The sequence below is a fragment of the Typopeltis vanoorti genome, chromosome 13 (genome assembly GCF_054136105.1).
Source record: "Typopeltis vanoorti isolate ZY-2024b chromosome 13, IOZ_Tvanoo_1.0, whole genome shotgun sequence".
Lineage (NCBI taxonomy): Eukaryota > Metazoa > Arthropoda > Arachnida > Uropygi > Thelyphonidae > Typopeltis > Typopeltis vanoorti.
In genome coordinates this window covers 81,129,231-81,146,078 of record NC_143561.1, presented here as the reverse complement: position 1 = coordinate 81,146,078, position 16,848 = coordinate 81,129,231, and the positions used below count along the sequence as shown (strand labels likewise).

Here is a 16,848-nt window from a genome sequence, read left to right as displayed (position 1 = left end):
TGTCACATTTGATGGAATATTAGTAAATTTAAAGGAGGGTTAATTAAAACTCTTGCTGCGTATATCAAGGGATTGTCACAATTAATTTTGTCGCGTTAATCAAATCCTGTGTTAAGCAAGGGATACCTGAATATACACATACAGGAGTGTTTCTCAAACTTCAGATATCCGCATACCCCTTCTTACATTTTCATTTCTCGTCCATTGAAATCCACATTTCAAGTAATTCATATCATACTTATGAAGATTTTTCATCTTCTTCCTAGTTGGTTCTCTAGAGATGTCAGACAACACACCCTTATCAATTTCAGTTGATCCAGATGCAATATCAACGTTTTCTTGTTGCTTACAGCAACTTGTATTTGCTATATTGCTCTCTTTTGTGGGTTTTATAAATCCCATCTTTAACCAATGATCCATACTTAAGAATTCGAAAGCTAAAAAAATTACTGTATTTACTCGAATATAACTCACACTTTTTTTCCCAAAATTAAAGCTAAAAAATCGTGGTGCGAGATATATGCGGGGATTTTCGGAAACTAAAGTTTTCAGAAAAAAAAACTGCATATGGTGTGACTTACCAAGAAGCTCCTACTCGCTATCACTACTTTGGGCATCGAGAACAGTTTCCTTGTGAGCATCGACAAAGTCATCTACCCAAATAGCTTCATTCTTCTTTCCCGTTATTTCAAGCAAAAATTACCAGTAATTTACAAGACTTGAGATACGTAGAGCAGCTATGAGGAAGTGCATATGATTGGTGCGGTATTAACAAAAGATCGCACGAATCAAAGACAAATTAGAATTTCAACAGTTGAGTTGCAATGCTAATTCTCTTCAACCGAATTCCATAATATCTGAAACACATTCACTATATATTTCTTAGTTTTAGCACGTTCACGAAAGGGTGGTGTCAAACAAAACCATATGTTGCACCAGCAACATATGGTTTTGCTTTGAGTCTATACAGCAGTTTCTGTTGGAGGGGAGATGTGATTCATTAGTTAGCGCTGTTTTTATCCCAGTTGTCTCTATTTATAATATAATGATTCCATTATAGAATAATATAATGATTCCATGCGTTAATGATGCATAGCCGAAAATTTCCACATACCCCCGGGGGTACGCGTACCACACTTTGAGAAACATTGATATACAGAGATCATTTTCTAATAACTATGAAAAATTATGTAACTCAAGGTACATACAATGCAATTTGTATTAAAGAAAAGTATTTGCTTACCTACCCATAAATGTCTAAAACTCCAATAAATTTGTTTATCTTGTCACTTGATGCCAAGGATTTATTGATTTGTTTTACAATCCAGTCAAATAGCTGAGAATATATGTGCTTGGCAAGGGCATCTCTTGCAAATACTGCCTAATTTGAAAGAAAGGAAAAGATGTATATACATATATAACAAAAGCTACTGTCACACACAAATGTATTGCAGGTGTATATGCACACATACAATATTAGCACCATCTGCTAACATTGTATGTGTGCTGTAAAGAATTTAACTAGTAGCAATTGATGTGATTCCATTCTTTTAATTATTAATTTATATTATTTTTATTTTTATTTTTTAAATTTAAACTTTGCTCGAGTAGCATCAGTAATGTTATTTGAAAGGAAATTCAATACGTAGTTATTCATTATTTTCTTTTACTACAGTGGGTAATAAATAACAATATAAAATAATAGTCTGTCTTTTCTAGACACTTTGATTACACATCTCCCAAACAGTATTCTTTTGTGAGTTTGCAGAAAACCTACCCAAACTAGGCAGATGCATTCACAAAACTTCATCTTCCCCCACCAAAAAGAAAGTAAACAATATGGTATTGTAAAATGTTTGTTTGCAGAGACACTAAAGTCTGTTTCAAATGGGCTTCCTTCACAGATGAAATTTGTTACACTTTCCTATCCAGTGGCTACAATGCAAAAAATTAACAGAATACACATTCCTGTGCATCTCACATCACATCCCACTAAACATACAGATTATAGTAATATTATTGTTATTCACTAGATCTGGAGTACCTCAAGGAAAAATAGCTAGAATTACCTCCTTTCTTATCAGTTCCAGGTGTATAAAAATGTTCCTGGTTCATGTTACCTATCCTATTATATTCAAACTGGAAGATATGCCAACATCCATCTTTAATACCTGCTTTCACAATAATGGCTAGATAACTATGCCTTAGATACCTTGCAGAAACAAATGGTAAAAAACTGTCTTTCACCACAGAAAAACACAAACATTACAAATATTACAAATTTGGCACTAGTAGGCAAACCAAGGCTGCCTACTAGTGTCCACAAAGGATGACGTTTCTTAGTCTAATATCTTAGACCATAAGCCCAAAGTTGTGTGTGTTTATATAATTTTTGTATCTCAGATGATATCTCTTGTGACAAAGAAAAACCAGTGAAACCACTATAAACCTGTATTAAATTCTTTCACTGTGATGTTTTCATTACATTAAATCTTAACATGAGCTTCAAGCTCATGTTAAGATTTACCATCTAAACATACAGTCAAGAGAAATAATAACCTTCCTATCCCGCTTGTCGGTGTGTTTCTTTATCTAAGTAATCCAGTGGTTAAATTCTAAAAGAATAAGCTTCCAGGGGCCCTTAAAGTAAGGATCATAAATGTCAGGCTATTGCTAGATTGTCGCAACATTTTTTAAATTTTATTTATTTTTTTATTTATTCTGGTGGAGTTAAAGCCATCAGGCCTTCTCTTCCACATCACCAGAAACATTAAATAAAAATACAGATACAAATATCTATCTCTCCTTTCCATCTGCTTCAGATGGGTTGAGTCTCCTCCTAATGAGGAGTCATGGCGAAATAATGCAGCCAGCACGCCACTCTTCTGCTGCATTCATGACTGTAGCCCATGTGTGTTCATGGGACCGGTTTGCTTGCTTGCAGGATTAAAAAACTCCAACTGAACTGGGGGGAAAACCCTACTGCCTGCGCCCAAGACCAGCTAACTTGGCTATGGCTGAGGAATAGCTCCTCACGTCTCCGACAGGAATTGAACCTAGGACACTCCTTCCCCAGGTATATGGTTGCTAAGCGCACAGCCACTAAGCTAACCATGCGGACACAGATATAAATATAAAATTACAAATTAATATAATACTTCTAAAATATTAAAAGATAATTCAATTTAATATAACATTAGGTTATATGAGCAATGAAAAACCAGCAGGCCTATTCAGCTTGTTACGTAAATGCAGAAAAGAAAAAAAAAATGGAAATACAATAATGATGAAATAAATAACTCTAATTCCTTAGTAAATTTCTAATTTAACTTATTTAGACTGTGGAAACATTGAACAATTATTGCCTTATTGATATTTGAATGCATATGCTATAAAATGTAAAATAATAGTGTACTTTTTAAAGATGAAGTTAGACAAGCATATGCATTTACTCATATGTAGTGAGTAAATTAAATTTCAAATATAACTAGTGAAATGTACAGGGAAGTGCACAAAAATATCGGGGCTTACCCTTAGTTAACAGTTGCAGGGGGTCTACAACAGTTTCCACAAGACTTACTTTGATTTGTCTGCCTCTGCATCAAGTCTCTTTTTACAATAAACAAGACACTGTTTCTTCTTTGGGACATCCAGTGTTTAACATATGGAAGAGGATCCCACTGGGAAATTGGTGGACCACAACTATTTACTGTCAGCAAAGATGAGACATTTTTAAACATGAATGTATTTCTTGTTGGTGTCACAATATTACTCAAAATGCTGAACCCCCACTCGCACTCTGCATTGCTCACTGGTATTGTTTCAACACACTTCAGAAGTTTCTTCATGGTGTCTGACACATGCTTACCTCCACTGTGCTTAAAATCCCTATAAGATTGAATGACCTCACGATAACACAGAGAAAACAAATCAGATCTTTCAATTCTTGTTCATCATAGTCCACGGCAATATCATCCGGCCAATGCTCAGGTAAAACTACTTCCATTATTTTTGAGTACTTTGTGTCCTTATCTGTCATGCACCGAATTGTCAAATTTGTGATTATACTCTCACAAAATTGTCCTTTATTTATTTCCATTCTGTTTTTCCTATCTGCAGATACTTTCAAGGGAACTCCTCTGAATCGATCTGCTTCTATAGCTATCTGAACTTCCCTCCAGTAAATACCTCATCTTTCTTTGTAACCTTTAAATACTTTTCTTGTTCTGTGCAGGAGTTGGTTTGCTCTAAATAACGTCAAAGTTTGTTTTTGCAAGGATTCTGAGAGGCTAGAAAGTTCAGATAACTCATCCATCATTATTTCTAAATTGTTTATGAAGTACGTTTCTTCAAGTTTACCGGCTATGAGCTGCATGTGTAATGAAACTGTGTAATGATGCATAGTTATTCCAAATAGAATTCACAGCCTGAAAACTTGATGCAACCCAACAAGTTGACAACATCTTTCCCACTTTGGTGAGACTGCAGAACAACTGTTCTGCACATTTCCTTAGTTCATGTAAGTTCTTTGGAGACATACTAAAAGTTGAATATACCTTATCAAGAAACATCACAAAATGATTTGTTGTCAGAACATCTTTCAAAGAATCATGCACAGCAAGTTCTTAGTAATGATTTATACAGTGGCATGTTAAAATTGTTGGAAAATCTTCTTTCATCAACGTTGCCAAACCTGCTTGCTTCCCTAGCATAACTGAGGCCCCATCTGTACATAATCCAATTAGAATTTCCTGCAGAATTTCTTTTTTTTTTTCAGACCGTGCTTTTCAAGACACTTCATAAGCAAGTTCTTAATGTCCATTGCTTTGTCGCTTTCTAATTGAATTAAGTCAAAGAATAGAGTTGTAACCACCATTTATTGTGCAAGGGTGGTCTGAAAAGTTCTCAGCTTCAACCATAGATGGCAACATCTATGGTTGAAGCTGAGAACCATATTAGAACCTTGATAGAAGTTGGTGCATCCGCCATAAGCATCTATGTGAAATTGCAAGTAATTCTATCAAGTAGTTTGTTTTATATAGCTCTCTGAAGCAAAATTGTTCTCCATATCCCTTGAAATGGATAAAATTGAGTATCATGTGGTTATAAAATTCTTTGTAAAAGAAAGTTTAACGCCAAAAGAAATTCATTTGAAGTTCATAAAAATTTATGGGCATTCTTCTACTTTGTTTTCGACAATTAAGAAATGGGCTGCCAAGTTTTGACGTGGCCATACCAGCCTTGAAGATGATCCACGTGAAGGATGTCCAAAAAGTGTAACAACACCAGAAATCATTGATCAAGTATGATATGGTATTGGATGATGAGCAAGTCAAAGTGCATGAAATTGCTGAGATTATAGGCATTTCAAAAGAATGTATAGGATATATTTTGCATGAAGAATTGCAAATGAAAAAACTTTGCGCAAGATGGGTGTCACACTTGCTCACAGCAGATCAAAAAACACACTCGCATGAAAATCTCTGAACAGTGCTTGGAGCATTTTAACAAGAATAAAACTGATTTTGTGCATCGATTTATTATTATGGATGAGACTTGGATTCTCGTGTGTAATGACGAAGTCAGTTCCATCAGCAAGGAAGGTCATGAAGGCATTTTGTTAATTAATTATCTAGAAAAGGATAAAACAATAACTGAGAAATACTATTCCGATCTTTTAACCAGACTAGATGAAAAAATTTGTGAGAAAAACCCAGTTTGCAGAAGAAAAAAAATCATCTTTCATCAGGACAATGCACCTGCCCACAAAGGTGTTTTGGCAATGGGAAAATTAAGGGATCTGCACTATGAATTGTTGGAACATCAACCCTATTCCCCAGATTTGGCTCCCTCTGACTTTTGTCTCTTCCCAAAACTAAAACTCTTCCTTGCTGGTCAGCATTTTTCTTAGAATCAAGAGGTGATTGCAGCTGTAGAGGGGTATTTTGCAGATCTTACTGAGAACCACTATGGGGACGGGATAATGGCACTGGAGCATCGTTGGAATAAATGTATTAGTCTTAAGGGAGATTATGTTGAAAAATAAAAATAATTCTGTAATTATAAATTCATTTTTCCATTGTTAGGCCCAAGAACTTTTTAGATCACCCTCGTATGTACACTATCAGAACAGTCTGGTTAGATATGGATGTACTTTCAACCAGATTAGTAGAAATTTTGGTTCTATGGTTTATAATGCTGTCTGCAATTTTGTGTTTCATTTGTTTTGGTTAGCTTCCTCTCATAATCTGCTTTTGCCTTCCTTACCATAAATAGTCACTACCTAAATACTTACCAAAAACACCTGTGCTTTGAATTGTTCATGAGCTTACACATCACCTCTCCCTTATATATACCTTCCACAACCCTCCCCCTCCCCAACCCATGCTGCCTGATGCTACCCATTCATTAATTCCTACCTGATTTATCCTCCTAACTCTGAACATAGAGTCTGATATTGCTTCTTCAAACACCCCTGGACCATCTCATCACATGCACAACTAGCAGCTTTCTCTTTCAGACTGTTATGCTCTTGCACCACTCTAACTATCATCTCAGCTGGTCACAACCTGCTCTGTAATTCTACATACACTTTTTAAGTGAAAATGTCTGACAATCTCCGATGTCAAGACTGCATGATCACTGTCCCCAGTCAGATGGAATGTAGCTACCTTGGTTATGATAAGTTCTCTATCACTATCACTAAATCCAGAACTTTCAAATCCCCAATTCACCTCCATTACATGCTGTCTCAAGTAATTATCTCTTAGCAACTGTATAAATTCTATTTTCTTCCTTCTCTGTAACTATTTCTCCATCCAGTAAATATCCTCATAATTGAAGTCTTCCATAATAAATACTTGTTCTGTGCTCATGCTGATTTGTTGATGCATGCCACCCACAATCTCCCTTGCACCTTCTTGGCCCATAGCAGCAACCAACTATATATACTCAATGGACAAAACATTAGAGATACCTAGCTAATAGTGTGTTGGACCTACTCTAGCACAAATAACAGCACTGACTCCACCAGATGCTGGAAGGTTGGAGGTAATTCCAGCCAAGCCTGCTGCAACACTGTCCACAACTGCACCTTAGACATCATTCCTGAATACATGGATCTGATGTCTTACTCTACACTAAGGGATCTAATGCATCACATTAGAAGGCTCCTGAAACCATCACAGTGCCAACCTGGCATGATGAGGCCATAGATTCATGCTGTCGACACCACACCCACAGCTTGGTACAACTGATAACAGGATTTATCAGATCACATGACTCTTATCCACTCTGCAGAGGTCCAGTTTTGATGGTCTCAACACGAGGCAAGGTGCAGTGCCCGATGACGAGCTGTCAACAATAGTACATGATTAGGGTGTCGGCCTGCATAGCCCAGAGTATGCCATACCATTTGCATACCGATGCTGCTTGGATCTCTAACATTGCAACTGGATGTGATTTGTGCCACCATTGCCCTGCAGTTGGTCTGTATGAGCCTGGACAGTTCACGTCGACTCCGCTCATCAATGCCATGTGGTTGGCCACCACTTACTCGCTGGTACATCTGTTGATGGTACTGTTGATGGTATCTACTCGTAGCAGATCCTTTATACAATTATCCTTGCAAACCCTAGGGTTCTTGCCATTTGGGCAATAGAATGACCCATCTGTCTTGTGCTGATAATACGTCCATGATCAAAGTCACTAAGGTCACCACATTTACCCATGTTCATCAATTGTGATAAAATGTTGGGAAGCCCTGATGTCTGTCTATTTACTACCTGCATTCGGTTTGGGTACGTTTCACTCTGCATGGGGGATGCCAGTGTCAACTTCCCTTCACCCCCATCTCTAATGTTTTGTCCACTGAGTGTATTTCATCCTGTTGAATTGTCTCATACATCAGAAAACTTCCCTCTGCATCTGTCGAACTTATACTCTTTTTGACTTCAATTCTTATTCCTCTCAACCAAGTCTAACTAACTAATGCCTATAAATTTTGACTTGAATAAACCAAAGCAAAAAAATTCCTCTCCTTTATTCTGAATGCTTCTGGCATTAGTATATATAAAATTGTAGGTCCTCTTTATCCCACAACCTCCCTCACACCTTGTATTGACTATACCAGTGAATTTCAGGATCAGGATTAAAAGAATGTTGAATTACACTCAGTATCTTTTAATCATAGAGATAAGGATGCCATATCTTTCTCTCTCTCTCACTCTCTCTCTCTCACACACACACACACACACACACACACACACACTTGCACCCCACCTCACCTGCCAAAAAAACTAGATTCTCTGACTCTTCACTCTAAACTCCCACTAAAGAAAGTACCTCCTGTCTAGACACCTAACTAAAACCATTCAAATGTAAACCATCAACCTTTCCTTTCATCCACTGAATTCCCTCCATTATCCAGAAAATGCAAATGCACAATCCATGCTTTGATTCATTTTCAATCATAGCATTCTTCTCAACTCACCTCTGTCTCACTGTGGATGCAGAATAACAACATTATGCTCTTACCCTTATTTGCTTATACCATCAATCCTTCATATCTTCTCATATGCTACACTTGTCACCTGTTTGATCATTTATCCCTCTCAAAATAATTCTTTCATTTCTCTCTCTCTCTCTCTCTGCATCTTAACAGATTCACTAACATTCTTAACTTTTGCTCCAGGGAAACATGATTTTGTCATGCTCTTAGGCACTCCTCTTATCATAGTCTCCATACAAACTCTTCCCTGTTATCCTTGTTCTTGTAGCAAGGCTTATACGTTGGTAATACGTAACTGGTAATTGACTTAAGGAATTTACAATGCATAAAACGGATCTTATCCCTGCTTTTTGTTTTTTTGTCTTTTCATATTCTGCTATTTCTTCCAGATACATGAAAAATGTTTAGCATTTCAGAAACTTGTGGTTACTTGATTTGACTTAAAAAAATAATAAAAACAAATAAAACTTTTGAATTAGTTCACAGGCAAAATTGATGAGGATTGTAAGAACTTATGAAACATCTGACAAACTCATTGTCATTATCACTACTTTATATGGTAACAGTGAGGCTTGTATTAAAACGGATAAAGCATATGGCATATAGTGAATGATTTAAAATAACTTCAGTAAAACATAATATGTCATTTCACTTTTTCTGTTTAATCTTGTTTGCAAGGGAAGGTGAGCAATGTTGTCTAAGAATCTTAAGAGTATCAGATTTGGATTATGCTAATGATATGGTCATACTGCTATATAATGCAAGAAAAATGGACTCCTTTACTGTTGTAGTTGATTCTTGGAGTGAACTAGATTTGATTATTAATGTTGAAAAAAAGTAACAAGTGAAACAAGTGAAGTAAAAACAAGTGACACAGATGATTTCTTTGTCATTCTTAAAGGAAGTGCTATAAAGCAAGTCACTCACTTCATTTATTTTGGTAGCTGCATAACCGATACTGATGAGGTTACGAATAAAGTACAAAAGATAAGGAATGGCTTCTGGAGTGTTTAGAAGAAAAATATGAAAATAACAATGAAATAGCAATAAAACTGAAACTTGCAATTTACAATCTTAAATTTCTTACAATCTTATGTGTAATGGAGCTGAGATCAGGACAGAGTGAAACAGTGATAATAAGAGACAATGCTTTAATCAACAATGTTTAAGAATATTTTGGGAGTGAAATGGTTTGGCTTTTCAAACTATGATGAGATTCATCAGAGAAATTACCAGTTGCCTCTCAACACTGTCCTGTGTAAGGAAAGGGCTTTGATGATTTGCACAACACTCACTTAACAAGATTATGGTGAGTGATCCAGAAGATGTTAGGAAAAGAGGCAAGTCCAAATGAGATAGTTTGACAATAACACACAAGACTTTAATAAAATGGCTTGCAGTAGCATGAAGTAGCAGATATGCAGAACACACAGCTAGTAGAGGAAGCTGTCTTGTCAGTCTCTGTATTACCACTGTTTCTCGAGAAACTTGCATGTATGTACATTTCACATTTTGCAATGATATACAAACAAATATGTGTTTATGAATGCAGATGTAGTAATCTAATTTCACATTTAGTAGAAAGTTTTTTTTTTATAAACTTTACCTCATCTAACCTCATAGGTTTTGTAAATACTTCCCGCATGCTCTGTATTTTTCGGTTGCATAACCATGTGCTCATTTGATCACAGTCAATTCCTAAGAGATATGTCATGATGACTAAATGAGGATCATCTGGCTAAAAAACAAACAATTTATATCTTTATTTTGGCTACCACACACATTATATACTTATGTACAATTTATTTATCTTAGGACGCATACAGATCACTTTATAATGGCATCTAAACTAAATTCAGTTTAAAATAAGAATCAAATTCAGGTGAAAGTGGAACAAGAATTCATATTAATAATTTGTATTTTTAAAAAGGAATTATTTTTCTTTTTCTACAGAATTTAGAAGATACCAGAATATATCAACTCTGGACACACACCACATAATACAGTATGCTGTGATAATCCAATAACAAATCAAGATTTCATCACTTTATTTTTATTAACAATATTATTCCAGATTGTTCAATTATTTTATTATATCTTTATGTGATTAGTCTAAAGATTTTAAATGCATCATTCCATCTGCATCTGTCATTCTCAAGGCCTCCTTACCATAATTATTTCAAATACATGCTTTACAAATCTTTTATCTGTCATCCCATTTAAATAAGTATAGTGCTTTTACATATGTTTTGCTTTACTTCTGTGTTTCCAAAGATTAATGCCATGATTAATATCTATTTTTAATGCTGTTCTGCTATTGGTGTCATGAGCTAAATTTCCATAAAAAAAAGTTACTGCGAGTTGAGTACATGATTTGAGAATACACACTACGTATCGCATATGACCTATGACTGAGCATCTGCAATGATCGCTAATTCATAAGTAATATAGAAATAGAAGACATGACACAACTTAATTTTAAAAAATTAATTTTAATTAGGAAAAGATTTTTGGAAAATTTTCTAGTGATTTTTTTTGCTTTTCTTTGGGGTGGGGCCAGGTCCCTTTGGAACTGCCTCTGGGTGCATCACTGACTATGGCAATAAGGCCAATAGAGTGGAGGCATTAAAGCAACCAATAAGACTATGCAGCCACTGCTTCCTATGATTTACCATTCAGGTAAGATGTGAGCATCATATCTGCAGCTGATTTGGTCTAGGTACTGGTTTGGGTTTCATACTCAGAAAAACACTGACCATAGCGTAATCTATTGAGACTCCCTCTAATCACTGATCACAATATGTTGGGTACTTTCAAGCATGAGACTCAGATCAGTAACTAGAATGTGTGCAGAGGATTTCATGCAAAGTCATGTCATGGAGGATTGATTTGAGGATATATTGTGGTTGGTTGGTGAATTTAGTGCTCGCGTAAAATTGGTGATTTTTGTCTGTTTTATTGTTTTTCCCTTAGAAAATTAGTTTTTATAGTATATTGGTGTAGATTTTATGGTGTTTAGTGTATTTAGTATTTTAAAACATATTTCTATGAAGATTTATCAAAAATAAGTATAACTTTAAAATGGCACCAAAAATACACATGAAACGTAATGCTAAGAGCACCGGGGACGAGAACAAGAAGGCTAGCAAAACTAAAAAGGTTATTGGAGATGTGGAGGAGGTTAATTAAAATGAATTAACCTAAAAAACAGCAAAATTGAACCAATCATCAGAGAGAGAGAGAGATCTTGCAGGAATTAGAAAAAGTCAAGAGGAGTTTAAACGAGCATAGGGAGAAAAAGAAAATTAAACAGGAAAATAAGAAACAACAAAGCATGGAAACAGGTAACTCAGGAAGTAATGGAAATCAGGCAAGTGAAGTTGTTAATCAAAAGAAAGAAGTTATTTGGTATGGTGACTCTATAATAAAACATGCTATTAACGAGCAAGTTATAACTCTGAGTTTTCCTGGAATGAAAATTAAGAAAATAAAGGAAGCAATTCAAAAACAGAAAAGAAAACTAAATGAGATCATAATTGTAGTAGGTACTAATGAGTTAACTTGTGATAGTTCAGTACGACAGAGGACATGAAAGGGTTGTTGGAAGAGGCAAAGGTGAAGAATGAGAAAGAGAAAATCATCAGCATTTTACCTCCATATGATAAAAATGAATTAAGGACTACGATGGCAAACGATTCAATGCATAGGCTGTGTAGAAGGAATGGTTGCGAGTTTTTAGATGTGTGAACTGAGTTTAAGGGAAGGATTACACCTGAATGTGTTTGGTATCAAGAGTCTAGAAAAACTAATAACTGATATGAGACCTAACAGAGAGAGAGAGAGTCAGGGAAACTAAATTATAAAGGGAGGAATGGTGAAAATGTGAATGTAAGTAATGTTATATGACTGTGTTAATGACAGGAATGGGCTTTGTAATGGAAATGTTGACGAGAGAGAGAGAGAATGATTTCAACTTTATTTTCGTCTGGTTTGGACCCATCAAACATGTGCAAAGTTGTTTACATGTATAAGGCACTAGAGAAGAATAGCGATCTGCAAGTTATCCAACTGTGTAATGCAGACTGCAGACAAGAGTATACAAAAGAACATGCAGGTCGACTATTATGTAAGTACACGAATGCTAGGAGTATCAGAAACAAAGGAGTTGAATTTGTTGTCTTAGTCAATAAGGTGAGACCTCAGATTGTAGGCATTAGTGAGACCTGACTATCAGAATAAGACATACTAACTGGTATTGAGTCTAAAGGATACACTATTCTTAGGAAGGATATAGAGGGTAGGAGAGGAGGGGGGCATGCTGTTAATGATATTGGATGACTTGAATCCAGTTAGAGTTGAGACCTAGGATTGAAGTACTCTACTAACAGTATTCCATGTGGCAATGAGTTTGAAGCCATCTGGTGTGAGGTGGAATTTAACAAGATCAATTACATAGTGGAGTGTTGTTACAGATGTGGTGGATCGGTTGCTAGTGATGAAGAAATACATCACCATATAGAAAAGATGAGTGCAAAAAGAGTAATCATTATATGAGACTTTAATTATCCAAATACTGATTGGGTAGCAATAGAATCTCATGAAAAGAATAAAACTGAATTATTGAGCTGTTGTAGGACAACTTCCTCAAGCAGCACATGACTGAAAAAACTCAAGGTTAAAGTGTGTTAGATTTGATTATAGTGTCAAAGGGCGTTTCATATAGAGACATAAATATTCTTCAGTGACAATGATCATGCGATGATAACTTGGAAAGTGACTAAGTTTATGAATGTTCCATTGAGAAAAGGTTACATGCTGAACTACAAAGCACAACCATATGACCAACGGAGCAGTATATTTAGTGGAATGGGATCGGTTGCTGGATGAGAAGAATATTGACAATGCATGGGAAGCATTTAAACAATACTCAAATGATGCGATATCAGAATGTGTCCCAAGAGTTTGAAGAATAAATAGGCTAGGAATCAAATGGATGTGTAAGCTTATTAAGTAAGAGATTCATAAGAAAAGGATGACGTGGAAGGAATACTGTGTGCATGAGGACGATGTCCGTTATTAAAATTATAAGCAGAAGGCTACAATAGTCACAACTGTTGTATGGAATGCAAAGTCTGACTATGAAAAGAAACTGGATCTTCAAGCTATACATAACTCCAAAGAATTCTATCGATATGTTGCAAATAAAAACAAAAATGAATATGAAAAAATAACTCTACCAATTGCAGATCGTGTGAGGGTAATAGATGCAAGAGAGCTTGTTCAACAAATGAGAGCCCATTTTGCTAAAAGCTATCAACCTGGTGTACACGACATTGAGATCACTGCCATCTCATCACTCAATGAAGAAACAAGTGAAGAAAAGATGTATGAGGACGAGGTATTAAACCTGTTGCACAAATTGAATAAGAATTCAGCAATGGAGACTAATGGGATATCAGCATTTGTGCTAAAAGAGTGTTCAGTTGAACTGGCTATTCCTTTGACCAGGCTGTTTAATATGAATCTCAGAACAGGAAAGATTCTGCCAAAATGGAAAGAATGTATGGTAATTCCACTGCACAAGGGTGGTGCAAAGACCGATGTATCCAACTATCGACCAATTAGTATCTCAGGAATGGCGGTGAAGTTTTGGAAAAATTGGTTAGGACTCGCATTCAGAAATGGGTTAACAGTGAATCTTTACTTTGCAATGAGCAACATGGGTTTACTAAGGGAAGGTCATGTTTTAGCAACTTGCTCGCATTCTATAACAATGTTACCACTGAACTAGACAAAGGGAATAGATAAACCATGATACTTTTGGATTTTGCTAAGGCTTTTGACAGAATACAGAATAGTAGACTGTTCCATAATTTGGAGAATATGGGTTTGGGTTATAGAATATTAGCATGGATAAGAGGATGGCTGACTGACAGATATCAAAAAGTGTTATATGGGGTATGTGAGTCAGCAAGATCATCAAAGGTAACTAGTGGTGTACCACAAGGATCAGTGCTTAGTCCACTGTTATTAAATCTGATTTTGCAAATATAGCAATTGTAGATAGGAATGCTATTGATAGGCAGTACTCACAGAATGATTAAGTGCCTCCACAGCACAACTGGAAGAACGATGGTACGTTGCGCCCTTTGATTGGAAAAAGCCTAAGTTCAATTCTCGTCATGACAGGAGGAAACTTTATGTGGGCTTTTTTCAATTGAAGGCGAGTTAGCCGATCTCATACGGAGGTAGCAGGGTTTTTTCTCTAGGAAACTCGGGTTTTTCATCCTGCATACTGACAAATCGGCCTTCAGGACACATGCAATTTACAAACAAAAAATACTAGTGGTGGTGGTGTAGTGATGGTGACAGATGGAAGTGGTAGAGATGAAGTATTGTAGTGTAGATGCCCTCCCTCGATGAGTCTTTGGATTCCTTGGAGGTGTTATGAAATAATAATAATAAAAAATAATAATAATTTGAATAGGCTGGAATTATGGTCATGGGAAAATGGGTGTCAATTCAGTATCAGCAAATGTAAAGTCGTGCACTTTGGCATGATTAGATATCCAATGTCGCATTATATTGGTGAGATTATGCATGAAGAAACTGATGAGGCTAGGGATCTTGAAGGGTTACTAGATAGGAAGTTGAAGTTCGGGGGCAAAATAGCAAAGATTGCAAATACAACTCAAAAAGATAATTGCAACGCTGAAATAAATGTTTACAAATAAAAATAAGGATGCCATTTTGTCTCTTTACGAGGCCTTGATAAGACCTCACTAGGTTTCTGCTGTGATTCTGATATACTGCAGAGAGCACAAAGGAGAGTAATAAAATTGATATCAGGATTGTGGAATTCTGATTATTATTATGATTAAGACAGACCTCCATGGAGTCAGAGGCTCATCAAGGGAGGCCACATACCAGCCATCATACTTATTCTTGAATTCACACTGCTTGCACTCACAACATCCAATGGCAATCCATTCCAATTACGCACCACCCTCTGAGAGAAAAATCTAGGCATCATCCCCCTCTTAGAAGCCTTCATTCTCAGCTTCCAAGGATCCATCTAGTCCTTTTCCCACCATCCATAAATTGAAATCCTGTATGACCCTTTCAGAAGTTTGTAGGTATCAATTATATCACCCCCTCTTTCTCCTGTTTGCTAGTCTTCATAATCAGTATTTCACAATCCTGATATCATTTTTAACACTCTCCTTTGTACTCTCTCCAATATATCAGAATCACAATGGAAACCAGGAGACCAGAACTGTACACAATGGTCCAAGTGAGGTCTTATCAAGGCCTTGTAAACAGGCAAAATAGCATACTTATCTTTACATGTGAATGTTCGTTTCACATTGCAATCATCTTTAGAGTTGTATTCGCTCATCTTTGCTACATGGCCCTGAACTTCACCTTCCTATCTCTTAACACTCCAAAATCCCTAGCCTCATCAGTTTCTTCTAGCCTAATCCCACCAATATAATAAGACATTGGATATCTAATCATGGCGAAGTGAATGACTTTACATTTACTGACATTGAACTGACACCCATTTTCTCATGCCCACAATTCCAGCTTATTCAAATCATTTTGCAAGTACTGCATATCAGCAGCATTCCTGATTATCCTACCTACCTTTGCATCATCAGCAAATAGCTGAATGTCTTGTCAAATCCTTCACATCATTAATGTAAAAATTGAATAACAGTGGACCAAGCACTATTCCTTGCGGTACACCACTGGTTACCTTAAATCTTGCAGACTCACATCCCCCCCCCCCTTATACCACTTTTTGATATCTGTCAGTCAGCCATCCTCTTATCCATGCTAATATTCTATAACCCAAACCCATGTTCTCCGATTTATGCGAGTCTATCATGCTGTATTCTGTCAAAAGCCTTAGCAAAATCCAAAAGTATCATGGTGTATCCATTCCCCTTGTCTAGTTCAATGGTAACATTGTTATAGAATGTGAGCAAGTTGCTAAAACATGATCTTTCCCTAGCAAACCCATGTTATTCATTGCAAAGTAGAGGTTCACTGTTAACCCATTTCTGAATGCGAGCCCTAACCAATTTTTTCAAAATCTTCACCACCACTCCTGAGATACTACTGGTCGATAGTTGGATACAGCGGTCTTTGCACCACCTTTGTGCAATGGAATTACCATACATTACTGCAGAATCTTCCCTGTTCTGAGACTCATATTAAACAGACTGGTCAAAGGAATAGCCAGTTCAGCTAAACACACTTTTAGCACACGTGCTGATATTCCATCAGTCGATATTGCTGAATTCTTATTCAATTTGTGCAACAGCTCTAATACT

The 16,848-nt window shown here is 36.3% G+C and overlaps 1 protein-coding gene across 3 annotated transcripts in view; it reads right to left on the bottom strand.

Moving 5' to 3' along the window:
- didum (dilute class unconventional myosin) overlaps positions 1-16,848 on the bottom strand; it is a 696,374-nt gene that overhangs the window by 478,511 nt on the left and 201,015 nt on the right. For all 3 annotated transcript variants that reach the window (XM_090402302.1, XM_090402303.1, XM_090402304.1), the window contains 2 exons: positions 10,116-10,247; positions 1,248-1,381 (listed from right to left, as the gene is read on the bottom strand). In XM_090402302.1, the coding sequence (XP_090258428.1) occupies positions 1,248-1,381; positions 10,116-10,247 (266 nt within the window). The remainder of the gene's footprint in view (positions 1-1,247; positions 1,382-10,115; positions 10,248-16,848) is intronic.